The following is a 21,068-nucleotide window of genomic DNA, read 5'->3' as shown; positions in this document are numbered from 1 at the left end:
ACCATTCGAAAAATTTATCTGGCTTTCGGTGAAAATTTTACGGGCTTCACAGAGAATAAGGTCTGTTAGTACAGCTTTAAGGACCCCTTTAAGGACGCTCGGCGCACCGCGCTCTGAGCTTCGACGACGCGGCACAAGCCACCGGACCATTTCTAAACGGATGGCTCTGTGGATACGAGACCGTCGTGTGCTCTTTCTCTGGTTATCACAAGAGCTGGACATCAGCCATTTTCTGGCAGATTTCACTTTTAACAAGAGATTTTGTCATGGAAAGCCGCGCAGAGGCTTCGCGCGTCACGATCGATTCGCTTTGGAAGCGAGACAAAGGAACACCTCCATTTCTGCGTGCCAGAGGACAAGTTTGGACATGCCTATCTTGGCTTTCAACGCTTACCAGTCGAGTGAGTTATAAGAGAAATTGTGGAGAGCTGGGCATGTCCGAACTTGTCCTCTTGCACGCCGAAACGGAGGCGTTCTTTGTCTCGCTCGAACAGCGAATCGGTCGTGACGCACAAAGCCTCTGCGCAGCTTTCCTCAACAAAATCTCTTGTTAAAAGTGAAATCTGCCAGAAAATGGTTGATGTCCAGCTCTTGTGATAACCAGAGAAAGTGCACACAACGGTCTCGTATCCACAGAGCCATCCGTTTAGAAATGGTCCGGTGGCTTGTGCCGCGTCGTCGCAGCTCGGAGCGTGGTGCGCCGAGCGCCATTGTGGGCCATCCTTAAAGCTGTAGTAATAGTCCTTATTCTCTGTGAAGCCCGTAAAATTTTCACCGAAAGCCAGATAAATTTTTCGAATGGTTTCCAGGTTCCAGTCTCTAACAGCTTCTGAAAAAATTCTGATGGAAAAAAACTCCAAATCATGCCGCCATTTCCAGACAATGAAAATCTGACGACGGGGCGGGACCACTCCTTCCACAAGGCGTGCTCACAGGCAAATGACGTCACTGACAGGCGTGGAAAAACTCACGCATGCGCACAAGGGTTCAAGCTTGTCTGACGTGGAAACATATGAAACAAATCCATATAGTTTAAAAAAAAATAAAAAGGTACAATACTTTATGGACAGACCTCATATACTCGTACAGTATCCCCCAATATTTTTGCTTGTGGGTGTATGATACACCCAGGCAGGTACTCCGATTTCAACATGTATTATTCTTTCTGTGCAAATCCACACTGAAGTAGAATAAGGGGGGAAAAAAACAGAAAAGAAAGACATGCTAAACTAACATGCCAAATGGCATTTACTGTACCAGAGTGATGGGATGTTAAAAAACTAACATCCTACATAAGTGAGGTCTGATCCCAAGTCTTGGATTTTTACCTGTTCCAAATTTACTGAAAGGGTGGCTGGGGTTGCCAGTAGCCTTCTCCAGCTGAAACAGCCTCCAGGCATCATTCATCAGGTTCTTCTCATGTTCAGAGTCCACAGCATTCACCTCTCTGTCCTTACAGCTCTCATCAAACAATGGACACAGGAAGAACTGTGCAAACCTAAAGAGATTCCAACATGGCCGTTAAGTATATTCAAGTATGTAGAATTCATTTTGAGACCTTTTGATAATGTATAGGATGAAATTAAAATTTGCTCTTTCATTGATATCATTCTTGCTGTTGTCAGTCAACTGGCAGTAAAATTGTCTTAATTTAGAGTATGATATTGTCTGAATAGCTTAGTATCCTTGTTGGAATATTTGTACAGTGAAAAGAATGCAGATTTGAAAATCCTTTTACATAGCAACCAGATGTGAGCAACTGCCATGCAAATGAAGAAACTGAAGAAATGTTGTGCACATGTCATTTGACTATCACATGCATCATTTGTAAAGTTTGTATGCAAAACTGCCTCTTTAAATCTGTGCCTCATGTCAGTTTAGACTGTAGCATAGCACTGCAGATCATAAAATGGCATATTATTAAAACGCCCCTCTACCCACCCCAAAATGGGCCACTGTTCAGTTTTGTCTGAGAGAATAACAAGAGTTGTTGCACCAATCAGTCATGTATCTCTGAGCAACTATTAGTTATACACAGAAGTTCATCACATCGAGAGAGTTGAAAACCAGAACTGGAAGGCACAGAACAGAAGGCTGCACTTCCTTGGTGTTAGTTCTTTCATGATGGTAATGCACCAGATCTGCATTTCAGTGTTGAAACCACTAGTAGCACTAAAGTACAAGGCTGTTCTGGATAGTTAACCACAAATGGAAGAAGAACCCCAATGCTTGTTCACTGACTGCACCACTCACTCAAGGTAGTTTGTCATTTTTATTTTTTGCCCCATCTGTCAGAAAAACCCACAAATTTATATAAATTTCAAAAAAAAAAAAAAAAACAACACGTGTGTGTTCAATGGATAATCTTCATGTCTAATTAAACAACACGTGTTTCCTTTCAAAGACAAGTTTGTGCTGTAATTCCCCTCTTTCTACTGGGAGCTGAGAGCTTGCATTTAATTTTTTTTTTGTGTAATATTTTGTGTTAATGACACAGTCTTGTGCTGGGCATGAATATAAAAAAAAAAAAGTTTTCCAAAATATGGCCACCGGGTGCTGCGAAAGCTTTGCAACTGTCCGGCTGTGTGTGCTCAGTCTTATTACTGCCAGGGTCTTCAAATTCACAGGGGGCATTCTTGGGACACAGAACTCTGACCCATTTCACATTCTTTTTACACACTGAAGAACTTGCAGGACACTGAAGGTATTTGACCTTGGCCTATTTTCAGGATCACAAGGTCACCATTTTATGTTGGGATTTGTCCACCAGGGCAGTATAATGGCAGTACTGTATTAGTTGGTCGTGTAAAACTATACGTTGCTTTCCTGTTTTTATGCTCATACGGCAGAGGGTACCTTAGCATTGTGTTCTATATTTAAAGACTGCAAATCACAACACATATACATAATCCTAGGCCACTGAGCATCTACATTTTGTTTTATACTGTAAACTGTCATAAATAAATAAAATTTTTCTAAATAAAAAAAGCATCTTATTGTGTTTTGTGGAGTAGGTGGATAATTTATTAATATGTCGTGGTGGGAGCATACCAAGCAGCAGAACCCACAATTCCCTTTTCTCAGCCACGCCCCCCCAACTTCTCTTGGGAGATCCCGAGGTGTTCCAAAACCATCTCAGAAATAAATCCCTCGTTTGGCTGAGCGCACATGAATGAGCTGCACAGTTTTCATCAGAAGAGGGAGAGATGAAAAATATGCAAGTTTGAGGGTCTCTGAGGACCAGTGTTGGAAAAAGTTCCTGTTGGTGATGCTGGTGAATTCCAATTTACAAGGATTTTTGTTTTAAGTTAAGAATGGTGTGAAAGCAAGGACATGTCACACTGCTGTTAAGTAATCCAGTTTAATCGGAATACCAACAATAACTGCTCAGCCTTTTAGGGATCAAGGTTCTGCCTTTGTGCACTGTCATCACTTGATCCACATTTGCTTTACTTTGGCAGCACTCTGGATTGGTGTAGAAATTTCCTAGTACATGATACACATGCAACCAACCTTCAAATGCAAAGCTGGATGTGGAAACACACAAATAGCGTGACGTATTGATCCGGAGCACTCGGTGGAAACTGGGCTTAACATAAAAACAGCCCCACGATCGCTACAAATGTTTTAGCTGCAAGTACTATTAGCCTACCTAACTGTGCTGTTACATACACAACAACCGTGACAGCCTACATAATATGAAACCAGCGACAACATGCACAAAATGTGTACAACAAACTGCAATACAAGTACAACATTGTAATTGTAAGTGCTCACTGCTGTGTTGGTAAGTGACACATATGGTCCTTCCAAACAATACTTTACATTACTATTTTTTAACAACATCAATATTTCAACAGTCTCTGCACTGCATTGTCCTTCCCCATCACCGAAGTCCAGATGGTCTTTACTATTCAGGGGCTAAGCTGAGCAATTAACTTCTGACCCACAAACAGGTGGCTGTTGGGCTATTATTCATTTATGACAATGAAAACATATCCAGTAGGTTATATTGTGACACCACCCAAACAGCCTGTACACACTGCCACTGCCGACACACGAGTAGAGCACCCTGCAAGGCTGACAACATCAGTCTCACCCCTGCAGTTTCTGCCCTGAGGTTTTCAGGTGGTGGGAATTACACTCTCGGTGACAAAAGAATGTTCAATAAGACTGGAACCAGTAACAAAAAGCTGGCAGCTGTGGTGGATTAACACATGCATACCCAAGAGAAGCATCTGACACCAATAACCACATTAAACAGATAACCTCACTCTTAATTTGACAACTGGTAAATTAAAAAGAAAAACACCTCAAAGATTTCCAGCACCCAGAAATTTATTTTACTTTTTAACAGAAAAAAGGAAATACCTGTCGAGTGCTCCTTGTAAGTGCTCATGGGACACGTCAAAATAGTAGTTGGTATGTTCTCCACTCGTAAAGGCGTTGGAGCTCCCAGCGTGCTCGCTGAGAAACTGGCTGTACTCATTCTCCTTGGGGTACTTCTCTGTTCCCAGGAACAGCATGTGCTCACAAAAGTGCGCCAGGCCAGAGATGTTTGGTGGGTCTGATAATGAACCTGTGGATTAATATGAAAATAGAAACTCAGCTGACCAAGCTGCATCTGTTAGCCAGTTAGGCTTTTCCCTGTCTGTCATACTGGTTATGAAGATGAAAATCGTTACAGCCAAAAGAACTGCCCGATTAATGGTATAACACATTGTTACAATGATCTACACTATCATCTCCAATCAGATCTAACGGATGTCTTTAGGAAATTTTAAAATAAATTAATCTGCTAAAGTGAGGGAGTGAAGTGACCAAGTTGGTGAAAGGATCTGTGACTAACTTGTAATAGTCATTTACCACTTGTAATGTAGTAGTCAATTGTAATGGTAATAGGGTGCAAAGACTGAACTCTTTGGGGTGAATGCCAGCTGTCATGTTTGGAGGAGAACAGGCACCATCCCTACAGTGAAGCACAGTGGTGACAGCATCATGCTGTGAAGATGTTTTTCAGCAGCAGGAACTGAGAGACTAGTCAGGGTTGAGGGAAAGATGAAGGCAGCAATTTACAGAGATATCCTGGATGAAAATCTGCTCCAGAGCGTTCTTGACCTCAGACTGGGGCAACGGTTCATCTTTCAGCAGGACAATGACACTAGGCACACAGCCAAGATATCAAAGGAGTGGCCTTGACTGGCCGAGCCAGAGACCAGACCTGAAACCAACTGAAGATCTATGGAAAGATCTGAAAATGGCTGTACATCAATGCTCCTAATTCAACCTGATGGTGCTTGAGAGGTGCTGCAAAGGGTAATGGGCAAAACTGCCCAAAGATAGGTGCATCAAGCTTGTGGCATGATATTCAAGAAGACTTGAGGCTGCAATTTCTGCCAAAGCTGCATCAACATGCTTATATGCATGTGATTTTTTTTTTTTAATAAATTTGGAAACATTTTTAAAAAATGTCATGTTTCCAAATCAAATCAAATCATTTTTATTTATATAGCGCCAAATCACAACAGTCGCCCCAAGGCGCTTTATATTGTAAGGCAAAAGCCATACAATAATTACAGAAAAACCACAACGGTCAAAACGACCCCCTATGAGCAAGCACTTGGCGACAGTGGGAAGGAAAACTCCCTTTTAACAGGAAGAAACCTCCAGCAGAACCAGACTCAGGGAGGGGCAGTCTTCTGCTGGGACTGGTTGGGGCTGAGGGGAGAGAATCAGGAAAAAGGCATGCTGTGGAAGAGAGCAGAGATCAATCACCAATGATTAAAAGCAGAGTAGTGCATACAGAGCAAAAAGATGTGAATAAAAAGAAACACTGCATGCATCATGGGAAACCCCCCAGCAGTCTAAGTCTATAGCAGCATAACTAAGGGATGGTTCAGGGTCACCTGATCCAACCCTAACTATAAGCTTTTTCAAAAAGGAAAGTTTTAAGCTTAATCTTAAAAGTAGAGAGGGTGTCTGTATCCCTAATCCGAATTGGGAGCTGGTTCCACAGGAGAGGAGCCTGAAAGCTGAAGGCTCTGCCTCCCATTCTATTCTTACAAACCTTAGAAACTACAAGTAAGCCTGCAGTCTGAGAGCAAAGTGCTCTATTGGGGTGATATGGTACTATGAGGTCCCTAAGATAAGATGGGACCTGATTATTCAAAACCTTATAAGTAAGAAGAAGAATTTTAAATTCTATTCTGGAATTAACAGGGAGCCAATGAAGAGAAGCCAATATGGGTGAAATATGCTCTCTCCTTCTAGTCCCTGTCAGTACTCTAGCTGCAGCATTTTGAATTAACTGAAAGCTTTTCAGGGAACTTTTAGGACAACCTGACAATAATGAATTACAATAGTCCAGCCTAGATGAAATAAATGCATGAATTAGCTTTTCAGCATCACTCTGAGACAAGACCTTTCTAATTTTAGAGATATTGCGCAAATGCAAAAAAGCAGTCCTACATATTTGCTTAATATGCGCATTGAAGGACATATCCTGATCAAAAATGACTCCAAGGTTTCTCACAGTATTACTAGAGGTCAGGGTAATGCCATCCAGAGTAAGGATCTGGTTAGACACCATGTTTCTAAGATTTGTGGGGCCAAGTACAATAACTTCAGTTTTATCTGAATTTAAAAGCAGGAAATTAGAGGTCATCCATGTCTTTATGTCTGAGACATTCCTGCAGTTTAACTAATTGGTGTGTGTCCTCTGGCTTCATGGATAGATAAAGCTGGGTATCATCTGCGTAACAATGAAAATTTAAGCAATGCTTTCTAATAATACTGCCTAAGGGAAGCATGTATAAAGTGAATAAAATCGGTCCTAGCACAGAACCTTGTGGAACTCCATAATTAACCTTAGTCCGTGAAGAAGACTCCCCATTTACATGAACAAATTGTAATCTATCAGATAAATATGATTCAAACCACTGCAGTGCAGTGCCTTTAATACCTATGGCATGCTCTAATCTCTGTAATAAAATTTTATGGTCAACAGTATCAAAAGCTGCACTGAGGTATAACAGGACGAGCACAGAGAAGAGTCCACTGTCTGAGGCCATAAGAAGATCATTTGTAACCTTCACTAATGCTGTTTCTGTACTATGACGAATTCTGAAACCTGACTGAAACTCTTCAAATAGACCATTCCTCTGCAGATGATCAGTTAGCTGTTTTACAACTACCCTTTCAAGAATTTTTGAGAGAAAAGGAAGGTTGGAGATTGGCCTATAATTAGCTAAGATAGCTGGGTCAAGTGATGGCTTTTTAAGTAATGGTTTAATTACTGCCACCTTAAAAGCCTGTGGTACATAGCCAACTAATAAAGACAGATTGATCATATTTAAGATCGAAGCATTAATTAACGGTAGGGCTTCCTTGAGCAGCCTGGTAGGAATGGGGTCTAATAGACATGTTGATGGTTTGGAGGAAGAGACTAATGGAAATAACTCAGAACAATCGGAGAGAAAGAGTCTAACCAAATACTGGCATTACTGAAAGCAGTCGAACATAAAGATATATCTTTGGGATGGTTATGAATAATTTTTTCTCTAATAGTTAAAATTCTATTTGCAAAGGAAATCATGAAGTCATTACTAGTTAAAGTTAAAGGAATACTCGGCTCAACAGAGCTCTGACTCTTTGTCAGCCTGGCTACAGTGCTGAAAAGAAACCTGGGGTTGTTCTTATTTTCTTCAATTAGTGATGAATAGTAAGATGTCCTAGTTTTACGGAGGGCTTTTTTTATAGAGCAACAGACTCTTTTTCCAGGCTAAATGAAGATCTTCTAAATTAGTGAGATGCCACTTCCTCTCCAGCTTACGGGTTATCTGCTTTAAGCTGCGAGTTTGTGAGTTATACCACGGAGTCAGGCACTTCTGATTTAAAGCTCTCTTTTTCAGAGGAGCTACAGCATCCAAAGTTGTCTTCAATGAGGATGTAAAACTATTGACGAGATACTCTATCTCAGTTACAGAGTTTAGGTAGCTACTCTGCACTGTGTTGGTATATGGCATTAGAGAACATAAAGAAGGAATCATATCCTTAAACCTAGTTACAGCGCTTTCTGAAAGACTTCTAGTGTAATGAAACTTATTCCCCACTGCTGGGTAGTCCATCAGAGTAAATGTAAATGTTATTAAGAAATGATCAGACAAAAGGGAGTTTTCAGGGAATACTGTTAAGTCTTCAATTTCTATGTCATATGTCAGAACAAGATCTAAAGTGTGGCTAAGGTGGTGGGTGGGCTCATTTACATTTTGAGCGAAGCCAACTGAGTCTAATAATAGATTAAATGCAGTGTTGAGGCTGTCATTCTCAGCATCTATGTGGATGTTAAAATCACCCACTATAATTATCTTATCTGAGCTAAGCACTAAGTCAGACAAAAGGTCAGAAAAATCACAAAGAAACTCACAGTAACGACCAGGTGGATGATAAATAATAACAAATAAAACTGGTTTTTGAGACTTACAATTTGGATGGACAAGACTAAGTCAAGCTTTCAAATGAATTATAGCTCTGTCTGGGTCTTTGATTAATTAATAAGCTGGAGTGGAAGATTGCTGCTACTCCTCCTCCTTGACCCGTGCTTCCAGCATTTTGACAGTTAGTGCGACTCGGGGGTGTTGACTCATTTAAACTAACATATTCATCCTGCTGTAACCAGGTTTCTGTAAGGCAGAATAAATCAATATGTTGATCAATTATTATATCATTTACTAACAGGGACTTAGAAGAGAGAGACCTAATGTTTAATAGATCACATTTAACTTTCAGTCTGTAGTGCAGTTGAAGGTGCTATATTGTTTTTCTTTTTGAATTTTTATGCTTAAATAGATTTTTGCTGGTTATTGGTGGTCTGGGAGCAGGCACCGTCTCTACGGGGATGGGGTATTGGGGGGATGGCAGGGGGAGAGAAGCTGCAGAGAGGTGTGTAAGACTACAACTCTGCTTCCTGGTCCCAACCCTGGATAGTCACGATTTGGAGGGTTTAATGAAATTGGCCAGACTTCTAGAGATGAGAGCTGCTCCATCCAAAGTGGGATGGATGCTGTCTCTCCTAACAAGACCAGGTTTTCCCCAGAAGCTTTGCCAATTATCTATGAAGCCCACCTCATTTTTTTTCCATGTTGTCATTACAGGGTGTTGTGAGTAAAATTTTGAGGGAAAAAATTAATTTACTCCATTTTGGAGAAAAGCTATAACAGAACAAAATGTGGAAAAAGTCAAGCGCTGTGAAAACTTTCCAGATGCACTGTAAAAAATTATCCTTTCAAGGTAACAATTTAACATATGGATCAAGTAGGCAGCTGTGTAAGCCTGATCCCATCAGATATCAGAGGCTAAGCAGGGCAGAATCTGGTTAGTACTTGGATGGGAGACCTCTTGGGAACACCAGCGGCTGTGTGTTTCTCCAGATAAAACTGGAGTTGCATCAGGAAGGGCATCCGGCATAAATCTTGTGCCAAATACCAGTGCAGATCTGGCTGTAACCGCTGTGGTGACCCCAAACAAAAGGGAGCAGCTGAATGGACAAGAACAACAACAATCAAGTAGGCAGCTGTTAGTGTTACAACCAAGAAAAACACACACACACACAAACATATATACATATACACACACACACACATATACACACACACACACACACACACACACATTAGGGCTGCCACAACTAGTCGACTAGTCACGACAACGTCGACAACTAATTTAGTGGTCAACGAGGCGTTTATTTTATTTAAGTCTTTGTTTTTCTCTCAATTCATAGTTTTAGGCAGCAAGCTGTCCTGCCATCACTTGAATGTTCAAACTTGGATAAGACGGTCGATTAAAACAGTGGCCATCTTGTTCAGCGCTGTCTAAAATGCACAGTTTACCGGAGGAGCTGTTGGTGTTGGTGTGTGTGTGTGTTCGTGCGGAGTCAACTCGCTGCAGACTGCGAACGGAGGCACGAGACGTTACATTCTGCTGAGAACCATCAGTGCACGTGACACAGCAAGCGTGGAGCAGAGAGACGATTTTAACCCGAGTGAACATGTAAAAAAAAAAAACATGGAATTGCCTTTACTTCTCTCTGCACTTTCTCTACCCATGCGGTTCTGATGGCACCGACCTGTTCACACCATGTGCGCATCGTATACTGAATTTCTGAGATCATGAGATGAAATAAACGGTCAAATATCCTTAAAAAATGAGAATATATAAATGAAATGAGGAAAAATTATGCATTCACGGGTTAAAAAACCCTGCTGTTTAGAAGCTGCCTTGATGTTCAGAGGCACAGATCACAAAAAGCAGGTGAGAACTCTGAACTTTAACAGTTGTTATTTTCCAAAGGTATTTATTTGTTCAATCTTAAGCTTAATGTAGTGTTCCAGCACAAAACGTGACTGATGAGAAGAAAAAAAATGACTTCATCACACTAAAATGAACTGGAGTCGGAATCAAAATATAAGCTGCTGATTTTTGTTATTTTTCAAAGTTATTATAAGCTGCAGATATATGTTTTATTCATTTCAAAGTGAGTTACCTCTTATTTTATTCTGATTTATTTATACAAAAAATATGGGGAGTCAAATCAGCCTGCATTGTTCTGTTCAGTTTATATCAAAGTTTGCCTACACATCTGTGTATTTTTTCCTTCTTTATAAGAGTTTGGTGTTTACATTTGCTCCACAAAGTTTTAAAACACAATAAAATGTTCACACTTTTCTTTATAGCAGTTCTGTAATTTCAGAAATGCAACAGAAACAAACCACAAATCAGACAAAGTTGGGACTATAAGTAAATGAAGATGAAAATAAAAATGTTGTACTATTCCCAGTTTCCCCCACTCACAGAAAGCCAAACACTCTTCCAGAGTTGTGTCTTGGTGGCTTCCCATACTTGTCTCCTTCCAGCATGGACATTTAGTTTTTGAGAACTGCCTACCTGACACAGATTTACTATAAAGTACTATACTGTTTGTATTTCTGAATGATTGATGTAAATGAAGTCTAAGAAATAATCACTGATTTGGAAATGTTCATGTTTTCATCCCGACGTTTCTCGGAAAATGCTGCAGGCCTTAATTTAGGAAATTATGTATGATCCGACTAGTCGACTAATCGCAAAAATAATCGTTGACTAGTCGACTATCAAAATAGTCGTTTGTGGTAGGCCTAACACACATACACACAACTCCAATTCCAATGAAGTTGGGATGTTGTGTAAAATGTAAATAAAAACAGAATACAATGATTTGCAAATCCTCTTCAACCTATATTCAACTGAATACACCACAAAGACAAGATATGTAATGTTCAAACTGCTAGACTTTTTTGTTTTTGTGCAAATATCTGTTCATTTTGAAATGGATGCCTACAACATGTTTCAAAAAAGCTGGGACAGGACAACAAAAGACTGGGAAAGTTGATGAATGCTCAAAGAACACCTGTTTGGAACATTCCACAGGTGAACAGGTTAACTGAAAACAGGTGAGTGTCATGATTGGGTAAAAAAAAAGGAGCATCCCCAAAAGGCTCAGCCGTTCACAAGCAAAGATGGGGTGAGGATCACCACTTTGTGAGCAACTGCACGAAAAAAATAGTCCAACAGTTTAAGAACAATGTTTCTCAATGTTCAGTTGCAAGGAATTTAGGGATTCCATTATCTACAGTCCATAATATAATCAGAAGATTCAGAGAATCTGGAGAACATTGTACATGTAAGCGGCAAGGTTGAGAACCAACATTGAATGCCCGTAACCTTCGATCCTCAGGCAGCACTGCATTAAAAACAGACATTGTGTAAAGGATCTTACCACGTGGGCTCAGAAACACTTCAGAAAACCACTGTCAGTTAACACAGTTCATCGCTACATCTACAAGTGCAAGTTAAATCAGCGGTGAGCAACTTGTTCCAGAAAGGGCCAAGAGGGTGCAGGTTTTCTTTGCAGCCACTGACTCCACCAGGTGATTTCACTGATTAATCACTTTGAGCAAATGGAATCAGTTAATCAGTGAAATCACCTGGTGGAGTCAGTGGCTGCAAAGAAAACCTGCACCCTCTTGGCCCTTTCTGGAACAAGTTGCCCACCCCTGTTGTACATCAAGAAAGAATTGGAAAGAATTCCACCTACAAAGCTTCAACACTTAGTGTCCTCAGTTCCCAAATGCTTTTTGAGTGTTGTTAGAAGGAAAGGTGATGTAACACAGTGGTAAACATACCACTGTCCCAGCGTTTTTGAAACGTGTTGCAGGCATCCATTTCAAAATGAGCAAATATTTGCACAAAAACAATAAAGTTGATCAGTTTGAACATTAAATATCTTTTCTTTGTGGTGTATTCAATTGAATATAGGTTGAAGAGGATTTGCAAATCATTGTATTCTGTTTATATTTACATTTTACACAACGTCCCAACTTCATTAAATATACAATAAATATAATTTTGTTTCAAAATTGATATGGAACTTGCTTTTGTAGTTACAAATAATTCAAAATCTCAAACAAAAACATTACAATGTTTTTGGTGTGTCTGTCATAGCTTTAGGAAGCAATAAATGTGATAGGAACAAACCAAGCCATTCAAATAAAATGATCTGTTCCTGTATGACAAGGTCATAAATAGTTATTAATTATGTAAAATTGGTTGGTTTCATAAGCATTAAAAAAATGAATGTGAAGAAAAAAATAAAAAAAAATCAGTTTGGAAATTTGTAAAACAACAGTGATGACAGTTATTTACCTATATGGACATCCAAAGCTGCTGAAGATTTATCTGTTGTTGGGTCACTGATGAGCATTGCTTTTAGGCCATTGGTAAATTCCAGGGCTCTGTAAACCCGTTTGTCCTCTGGAGAGCGAATTATATCATTAACCACCCTCTTCACAGCTGAGTCAATCATTCTGGGAGGTAAGGATAGCACTAGACTGCAGAGGAGAGAAACAAATATTTTTTTAAGTTTGGAACACCAAACACATTCTGCCCATTTTTAAAATGACAGGACAGTCAAGGTACATTTTGAATTGAGGGCTACTCTTTAAACATAAACATCTGTCTTTTCTCAGACATAGCTTTGACAAAAACTATAAAAGTTTTTTTTTAATTATTGTTTGCTTTTAAGCAATGCACAAATGGATCACAAACAAAAAGAAAGACTAAATAAATCAGTACAGAAATGCACCAAGTCATAGAAGTGTCTACACTGGTGTGCTGCTTGAAACAAATGAGCAATTAATACCCAATCATGGTTTGATATGTGACCACTTCTTGCTTTATAGAAAAGGGATGGTGCCAAATCATTGTCAAGTTATTCTGGGGAAAACATTTCTCAAGCTGTCTTTCAAGATGTCTCGAAGTAGTCTTCTTTGGGGTACAAATATGCCAATTCAAAGAACAAAAGAAACCACTTAGTCAGAAAGCTAGACAGGTCACAACCACACAGGGTGCCAAAATATCTGATATGGTATTTTGGTCACCTATCTATAGGGATTTGTAAAAAGTACAATAGCCATGCCAAAGTAGTCGATGTAGCCAGGTAGGGGTCAATGAATGATTAGAAATTGATCCAAATTTAAAAATGCTCCAATCATATAGAGAAGTATGCCAGATTACCAGATATGCCAGATACTGCCAGATATGCTAGATTAGTAAAAGAGTGCAGGTACTAGACTGGCCTGCCTGCAGTCCAGACCTGTCACCCATTGAAAATGTGTGGCGCATTATGAAGTGCAAAATACAACAATGGAGACCCCGGACAGTTGAACAACTGACGTAGTAGATCAAGCAAGAATAGGAAAGAATTCCACTTACAAAGCTTCAATAATTAGTGTCCTCAGTTCCCAAATGCTTACTGAGTGTTGTTGGAAAGAAAGGTGATGTAACACAGTGGTAAACATACCACTGTCCAAGATTTTTTGAAATGTGTTGCAGGCATCCATTTCAAAATGAGCAAATATTTGCACAAAAACAATAACGTTTATCAGTTTGAACATTAAATATCTTGTCTTTGTTGTGTATTCACTTGAATATAGGTTGAAGAGGATTTGCAAATCGTTGTATTCTGTTTTTATTTACATTTTACACAACGCACCAACTTCATTGGAATTGTGGTTGTACTTGCAGCCAGGATGGAGGCCATCAACTAGGATCTTTGCTGTCTATGTATAGCAGAATCAGGAAGAATATATTATGTGTTTTAGGATATTTGGAATTATCACTGGTGGATAATTTTACCTCGAACACTGGGGGCACAACCTACGACCGAATGATATTATAACATCTCTGATTTTAGGGTCAATCAATAGGAAATATTAAAATCAGTCTCGAATCTTCAGGAGTAAGTTCTGCCTATCAGATCTGACACCCTCTGTAAAACAATACAGAATCACAGACAACTTCACATGTTTAAGATATTTATTTAACTCAAGCAGGAGTTAAATAACAGGACATATCACAGTAAACAATTTGATGATGATAAAATTCAATGAGCAATGATTATATGGCGTTCAGTAATTTGGTTTCATAACAGTTTAGGATTTAGATTCGTCCTAATCAGCAGGGAATTTACTTGGGTATTTAATAATATGAGAGAAGATTAATGATTTTGAATAGAATTAAATAAAGCCACTCTGTTTATCTCTGACATGCCCCAGTCTTACTTAGAGGCACAGTGCAGCTGGTCTCTGTGAGGTCCGATGCTGGAAGCTGTCTGGTTTTCAGTCGAGGAACCGTCAGTCTGCACAGCTGTCTCCAGTACCTTTGCAAAGGTACTCTGCTGGTCACCGTGTCCGATTTCGTGGGTTACCAGGGGTGCTTTCCGTTGTAGGGTGATTCTTAGACTACGGGCACTTATTATGTCCTTTGATCATATTGTATGAAAAACAGAAAAAAGGGGAAATTTCACACTTTTATAGTTATCTCTACAATGAAAGTGTGTTAAGAAATTTGTTCTAGTAGTCTATGATGACTTTTTCACCTTTTTTCAGCATCATTATATGCAAATATTGCCGTTTTGTGCTTGTCCCACACCCAGACTTTTGATCTTCAATGATAAAAATGAATGGTAAAGAAATGTTTTTTCTAATGTTTTAAAATATCTCTGAATAAAATATCAGTAAAATAATCAAAACATAATTGGGGTATTCAATGTCATACAACTGTTGTGATTTTTTTAAACAAAATGTAGTTGTCCCACACTATTGCCGTAATTTCCACCACAACACTGTAATGTCCCTAAACAGTTTGTATGAAAGATTGTTTGGGTAGTTTCTATGGAGATAAACAGTGACATCAGAGCACATGTATATAGCGCCAAATCACAACAAACAGTTGCCCCAAGGCGCTTTATATTGTAAGGCAATGGTGTGGTGGAAATTACATTTACAAGGCCAATAGTGCCCGTAGTTAATGAATCACCCTGTAATTGCTGTGACGTGCGACAGCAGTTCACTCTCTGTTGTGGCTTAGCTGACCTGAATGTTTTTAATCTCTGCAGCAATCGTAGTGTGGGCCATCAGAATAAAGGTTCAAATGTCTTTATTCTCTATCAAAAAAAAAATAATCAAAAATTTGTCTTTCGTCGTCGTCGGTGAAAGCCGGGTCAAATCAAAAACTCAACACAAAAATAGTTGACTTTGTGAGAAAAATGTTCACGAGAGGAATTTGGAGTTTAAGAAGAAAAAGGTTTTAATTTGAAAAATCGAACAAAGAAGTTGAATGCGCCTGTGCGTTTAACTTTACAAAAGTTGAGCAAGTTATCTGTAGAAAAAAGGAAAGCAATTTCTTGTTGGCACGCACAAACAAGAAATAAGTTTTAAGCAGCAGTGGTTTCAAACAAAGGGTCATAAATCTTGGTAGTGAGGCAGCGTGTCAAGACCCAGGAAAAAGAGAGTGTAAGAGAAGGTCCATGCGAAAGAGCAAAAGGCATAAGAGAGCGAGTTTTGTAACAGACGCATAGTTATAACCTTTGCAAAAAAGAGAACTGCTTGTATGAAAAGCATCTCAATCCGCTGCAAACAAAGGAAAAACAGCCCCAAAAGGAAAAAGAAAAAAAAAAAAAACATTTCCCTTAACACCATACCGATATGCTCGCAATATGACCTAAGTCATCCAGAGGCATACATTTTTAACTTATGGTTCAAATTTTAACCAAACTAATTTTGGACAAGTTATTTAAAATTACTGTCATGTCTGAAGTTTCATAAAGTAAAAATATCAGATATATGTTTTAGTTTTAAAGTAATGTGCTAATTTTTAAGGTTTTGTGAGCACATGCTCTGCCCCACAGTGCATTTTGGGTAGGATGATGTAATCTCAGTACGTCACAACAGGACAAATGCATTTCAGACACTGTTCAGGCTCCATGGACAACAGCATTAAACTCTAGTGCCTAAAACTCTCTTTAATATATTCTTTGCGTTTATAGACATTGATTTTTTAAATTGCGTTTGTTAAATTCCACACATTTTAAATGTGAGCAGACAGGGATTATCTAGAATTTGTTTTGAAAGTCTCTACTGCCATCTAGCATCTACTGGCCAGTAGTGTTCATGGCAGTGTCTGGGAACCAGTAGATGGCAGTGTTCTATTTATTTTGACCCCGTTATGTCAGATGATTGTCAAATCAACTTTTTTGCTTTGCAAATGGCTTTTTTTTTTTTTTACAAATGAAGTTTAAAAACAAAACAACTGCAAAATAATAATAATAACATTATTACAAAACAGCTCTGCAGTGTTTGCACAGGCACAGTGCGAACAGTTGGATGCTGCTTGTAGCTTTCAGCAGCAGGATAACCTCATGACGGCTGACCACAATAATATATCAAACAGGTTTGATTCTCATTCGACCATACGATCGGCAATCAGGAGGTGGTCATCAGATGTTGACCGCAGCTTGATACTCCATGAACACTACACGATGCAGGACGCACAATTAACCTGAAACTTGGTCCAAAAAATTCCTGCATGAAAAATGATCTCGCACACTGTAAAGCACGTTTTACAACATCAAATGTGCACAAACATGCGCACATTCTCTCCACATGCAAAAAATTTTGCGATGACACTTTCAGGGCATCGTAAAAATGCCTGTTTTTACAAATAAAAAATGGAATATTTTACAAAAGCACATTTAAACACCAACACACGACAGACGTCACATTAACGTGTTGGTTTACATAATGACTGAACCAATCAGTGTTTAGCAGAGGCACGTTTACCCAGAATCCTTTGCAATCTGTCTTTGTTACAAAACGTCAGAATTAGTGCATTATTCAACATTAAAAGATATATGTTATATTTTAATTTTGTACAAATGACAGAATTGACATTAATGGAGTTATTCTATCGGTATTAATGTTATTTATAAATCAACACCATAACTCAATATGACTATTTTTCAAGACCTCCGCATGACCGGAGCTTTGTTATTGATAGAGAGCTGGCTTTACGGCTGCTCTCAGGGTGCCTCTGTGTTGGGACGGCAGTAATAAACAAGAGCTTCCAGCAGGGGCCGAATGTTGAAAGAAAAAAGTGTGGTCTCATTGTTTGGGTCTCGGGGTGTCTCTGTGCTCGGAGCACTGTAGTAAACAAGAGCTTGCAGTAGGGGCAGACTGTTGAAAGAAAAAAGTGTGGTCTTATTGTTTGGGTCTGTTATTTTTAATATTATTAGAAGCTATTAAATTTGTTTTACTAGTACGCGTACTAGTAAAACAAATTTAATAGCTATTAAGCTCTGGCAACAAGTCAGACATTCTGGAGTGTGTAAAAGCACCCACTGGTCGCTCAGCTGCAGCCAAAGCAGCCACAGTTATGGTGTTTGACATGGCAGCTGTGGTTCACATGGTACAGCCCACCTCAGCACACACATTTTCTGATTATGTGTCTCAGCATCTTGTGCAATTTCTGGAGTCACAGGTAACTCCAACAGTTACATGAGTGGATGCTGTCTGGGATACCTACCCAAACCTCAAAACCCTGACATACCAGCACCATGGATTAGGACCACGTACCAGGATTGGTGATGGCCAGACCCATATCCCAAAGCAAGACTGGAACACTGGGTTTCTTAAGAACACAGACAACAAGAAGGAGCTGTTTCCCTTCCTTAGTGCGCAGTGAGCAAAGAGGGACCAAGGTAGGAGGCTTCTCCTCAGCACCAACTCAGAGACACGTTGATGTGTCTGGTCTTCAACCATGTAACCATGCTGAAGCTGACACCAGGATTCTACTTCATCTTTGACATGTTGATTATTAGTTATGTCTATTTATATCGCACTGAGAATTTTTTCACATTGCGGACACTGGCAGTGTGGTGGCACAGCAAGGCCACCACACTGTCTTGGTACGTACAGTCGACAGTGATGTGGTCATTCTGGCTGCACATTTCTTTGCATTTCTGGGATTGTCAGAGTTGTGGGTCTGTCTAGGCAGTGGGAAGAAGATCAGAGACCTTCCCATTCACACCATCTCTGCCCAACTGGGCCCCTCAAGGTGTCTGGCACTGCCACTCTTTCACACTGCCACTGGTTGTGACACTATGTCACACTTCATAAGGTGGTCAGCTTGGCAGAACACAACTGGACTGACAGACACACTTGTTGCTCTCTACAGTGATCCCACAGTGTTCAACCCACAGTCAAAAAACATGCAGACTCTAGAGTGCTTTGCCATGGTCATGTACAGCAAGGGTTGCAGCCTTGAAAGAGTCAATGAAGCAAGGCTTCGACTCTTTAGTGGGAAGAAAACACTTGAGGCATTACCACCAACACATCAGCACATCCATAGATCAATGCTGAAAAGCGCTATATATAAATGCAGTCTATTTATCATTAAGTTATGTAGTTTAGAGGCAGGTGTTGGATCTAGAATTCTTGACATATAATACAGATGAAAGGTTTTTTTTTATCCTTTGACATTTTTCCAAAATGGTATCAGGTTTAGAATATCTGGTGTCAAAAGCCAAGAAAAGTCACTTTCATTTGTAATTCTGTGACTTTTCATTGGTTACTAATAAAATAAACATTTCTGGGTGATGAATATTTTGATTTATTCAATATGGTGGTCCTGGTAACACTACTGGCACACAGACCAAATTTAGAATCCTTGTGGTCAGAAACCCCCAAAAATGCTTGTGTTTGTAATACTGTGACTTTTTGTTGGCTAAAAATGTAAAAATCAGTTTTTCAGTGGTGACCATCTTGAAGTGTCTAATATGGTGACCTATGTCAAAACTGTCAAGCAGACATCATATGTAAAATTATTGAGGTCAGAAACCCTAGATAAGTGCATTTATGTGTAATTCTGTGACTTTTTGTTGGCCAGTAATAGAAATATTTTTTTTGGTAGCAGCCATTTTGAATAAATTATGGCGACACCATTGAGAATTGGATTCGATTCTCTGCAGATTTGAATTCAGCAGGTCAAAAACTACAAGTGTGCCAAATTTAATGCTTCTAGACAAATCTGCACAATCTGATCCCTAACAGCCTGGACTACAAGCCCATCCTCATGTTCCTAATGTTTAATGTTATTAAACATTAGGTCTCTCTCTTCTAAGTCCCTGTTGGTAAATGATATAATAATTGATCAACATATTGATTTATTCTGCCTAACAGAAACCTGGTTACAGCAGGATGAATATGTTAGTTTAAATGAGTCAACACCCCCGAGTCACACTAACTGTCAGAATGCTCGTAGCACGGGCCGGGGCGGAGGATTAGCAGCAATCTTCCATTCCAGCTTATTAATTAATCAAAAACCCAGACAGAGCTTTAATTCATTTGAAAGCTTGTCTCTTAGTCTTGTCCATCCAAATTGGAAGTCCCAAAAACCAGTTTTATTTGTTATTATCTATCGTCCACCTGGTCGTTACTGTGAGTTTCTCTGTGAATTTTCAGACCTTTTGTCTGACTTAGTGCTTAGCTCAGATAAGATAATTATAGTGGGCGATTTTAACATCCACACAGATGCTGAGAATGACAGCCTCAACACTGCATTTAATCTATTATTAGACTCTATTGGCTTTGCTCAAAAAGTAAATGAGTCCACCCACCACTTTAATCATATCTTAGATCTTGTTCTGACTTATGGTATGGAAATAGAAGACTTAACAGTATTCCCTGAAAACTCCCTTCTGTCTGATCATTTCTTAATAACATTTACATTTACTCTGATGGACTACCCAGCAGTAGGGAATAAGTTTCATTACACTAGAAGTCTTTCAGAAAGCGCTGTAACTAGGTTTAAGGATATGATTCCTTCTTTATGTTCTCTAATGCCATATACCAACACAGTGCAGAGTAGCTACCTAAACTCTGTAAGTGAGATAGAGTATCTTGTCAATAGTTTTACATCCTCATTGAAGACAACTTTGGATGCTGTAGCTCCTCTGAAAAAGAGAGCTTTAAATCAGAAGTGTCTGACTCCGTGGTATAACTCACAAACTCGTAGCTTAAAGCAGATAACCCGTAAGTTGGAGAGGAAATGGCGTCTCACTAATTTAGAAGATCTTCACTTAGCCTGGAAAAAGAGTCTGTTGCTCTAAAAAAGCCCTCCGTAAAGCTAGGACATATTTCTACTCATCACTAATTGAAGAAAATAAGAACAACCCCAGGTTTCTTTTCAGCACTGTAGCCAGGCTGACAAAGAGTCAGAGCTCTATTGAGCTGAGTATTCCATTAACTTTAACTAGTAATGACTTCATGACTTTCTTTGCTAACAAAATTTTAACTATTAGAGAAAAAATTACTCATAACCATCCCAAAGACGTATCGTTATCTTTGGCTGCTTTCAGTGATGCCGGTATTTGGTTAGACTCTTTCTCTCCGATTGTTCTGTCTGAGTTATTTTCATTAGTTACTTCATCCAAACCATCAACATGTTTATTAGACCCCATTCCTACCAGGCTGCTCAAGGAAGCCCTACCATTATTTAATGCTTCGATCTTAAATATGATCAATCTATCTTTGTTAGTTGGCTATGTACCACAGGCTTTTAAGGTGGCAGTAATTAAACCATTACTTAAAAAGCCATCACTTGACCCAGCTATCTTAGCTAATTATAGGCCAATCTCC

General features: G+C 39.3%; 1 protein-coding gene across 4 annotated transcripts in view; it reads right to left on the bottom strand.

The window, feature by feature from the left end:
- Positions 1-21,068, bottom strand: part of ide (insulin-degrading enzyme) — a 120,959-nt gene that overhangs the window by 88,520 nt on the left and 11,371 nt on the right. For all 4 annotated transcript variants that reach the window (XM_034184177.1, XM_034184176.1, XM_034184180.1 and 1 more), the window contains exons 2-4: positions 12,739-12,923; positions 4,372-4,579; positions 1,329-1,498 (exon numbers count right to left, since the gene is read on the bottom strand). In XM_034184177.1, coding sequence (XP_034040068.1) covers positions 1,329-1,498; positions 4,372-4,579; positions 12,739-12,923 — 563 coding nt within the window. The remainder of the gene's footprint in view (positions 1-1,328; positions 1,499-4,371; positions 4,580-12,738; positions 12,924-21,068) is intronic.

The sequence above is a fragment of the Thalassophryne amazonica genome, chromosome 13 (assembly GCF_902500255.1).
Source record: "Thalassophryne amazonica chromosome 13, fThaAma1.1, whole genome shotgun sequence".
NCBI classification, from domain to species: Eukaryota; Metazoa; Chordata; class Actinopteri; order Batrachoidiformes; family Batrachoididae; genus Thalassophryne; species Thalassophryne amazonica.
Note: the sequence above shows the minus strand (reverse complement) of the source record. Positions and strands in the feature narration are given on the sequence as shown.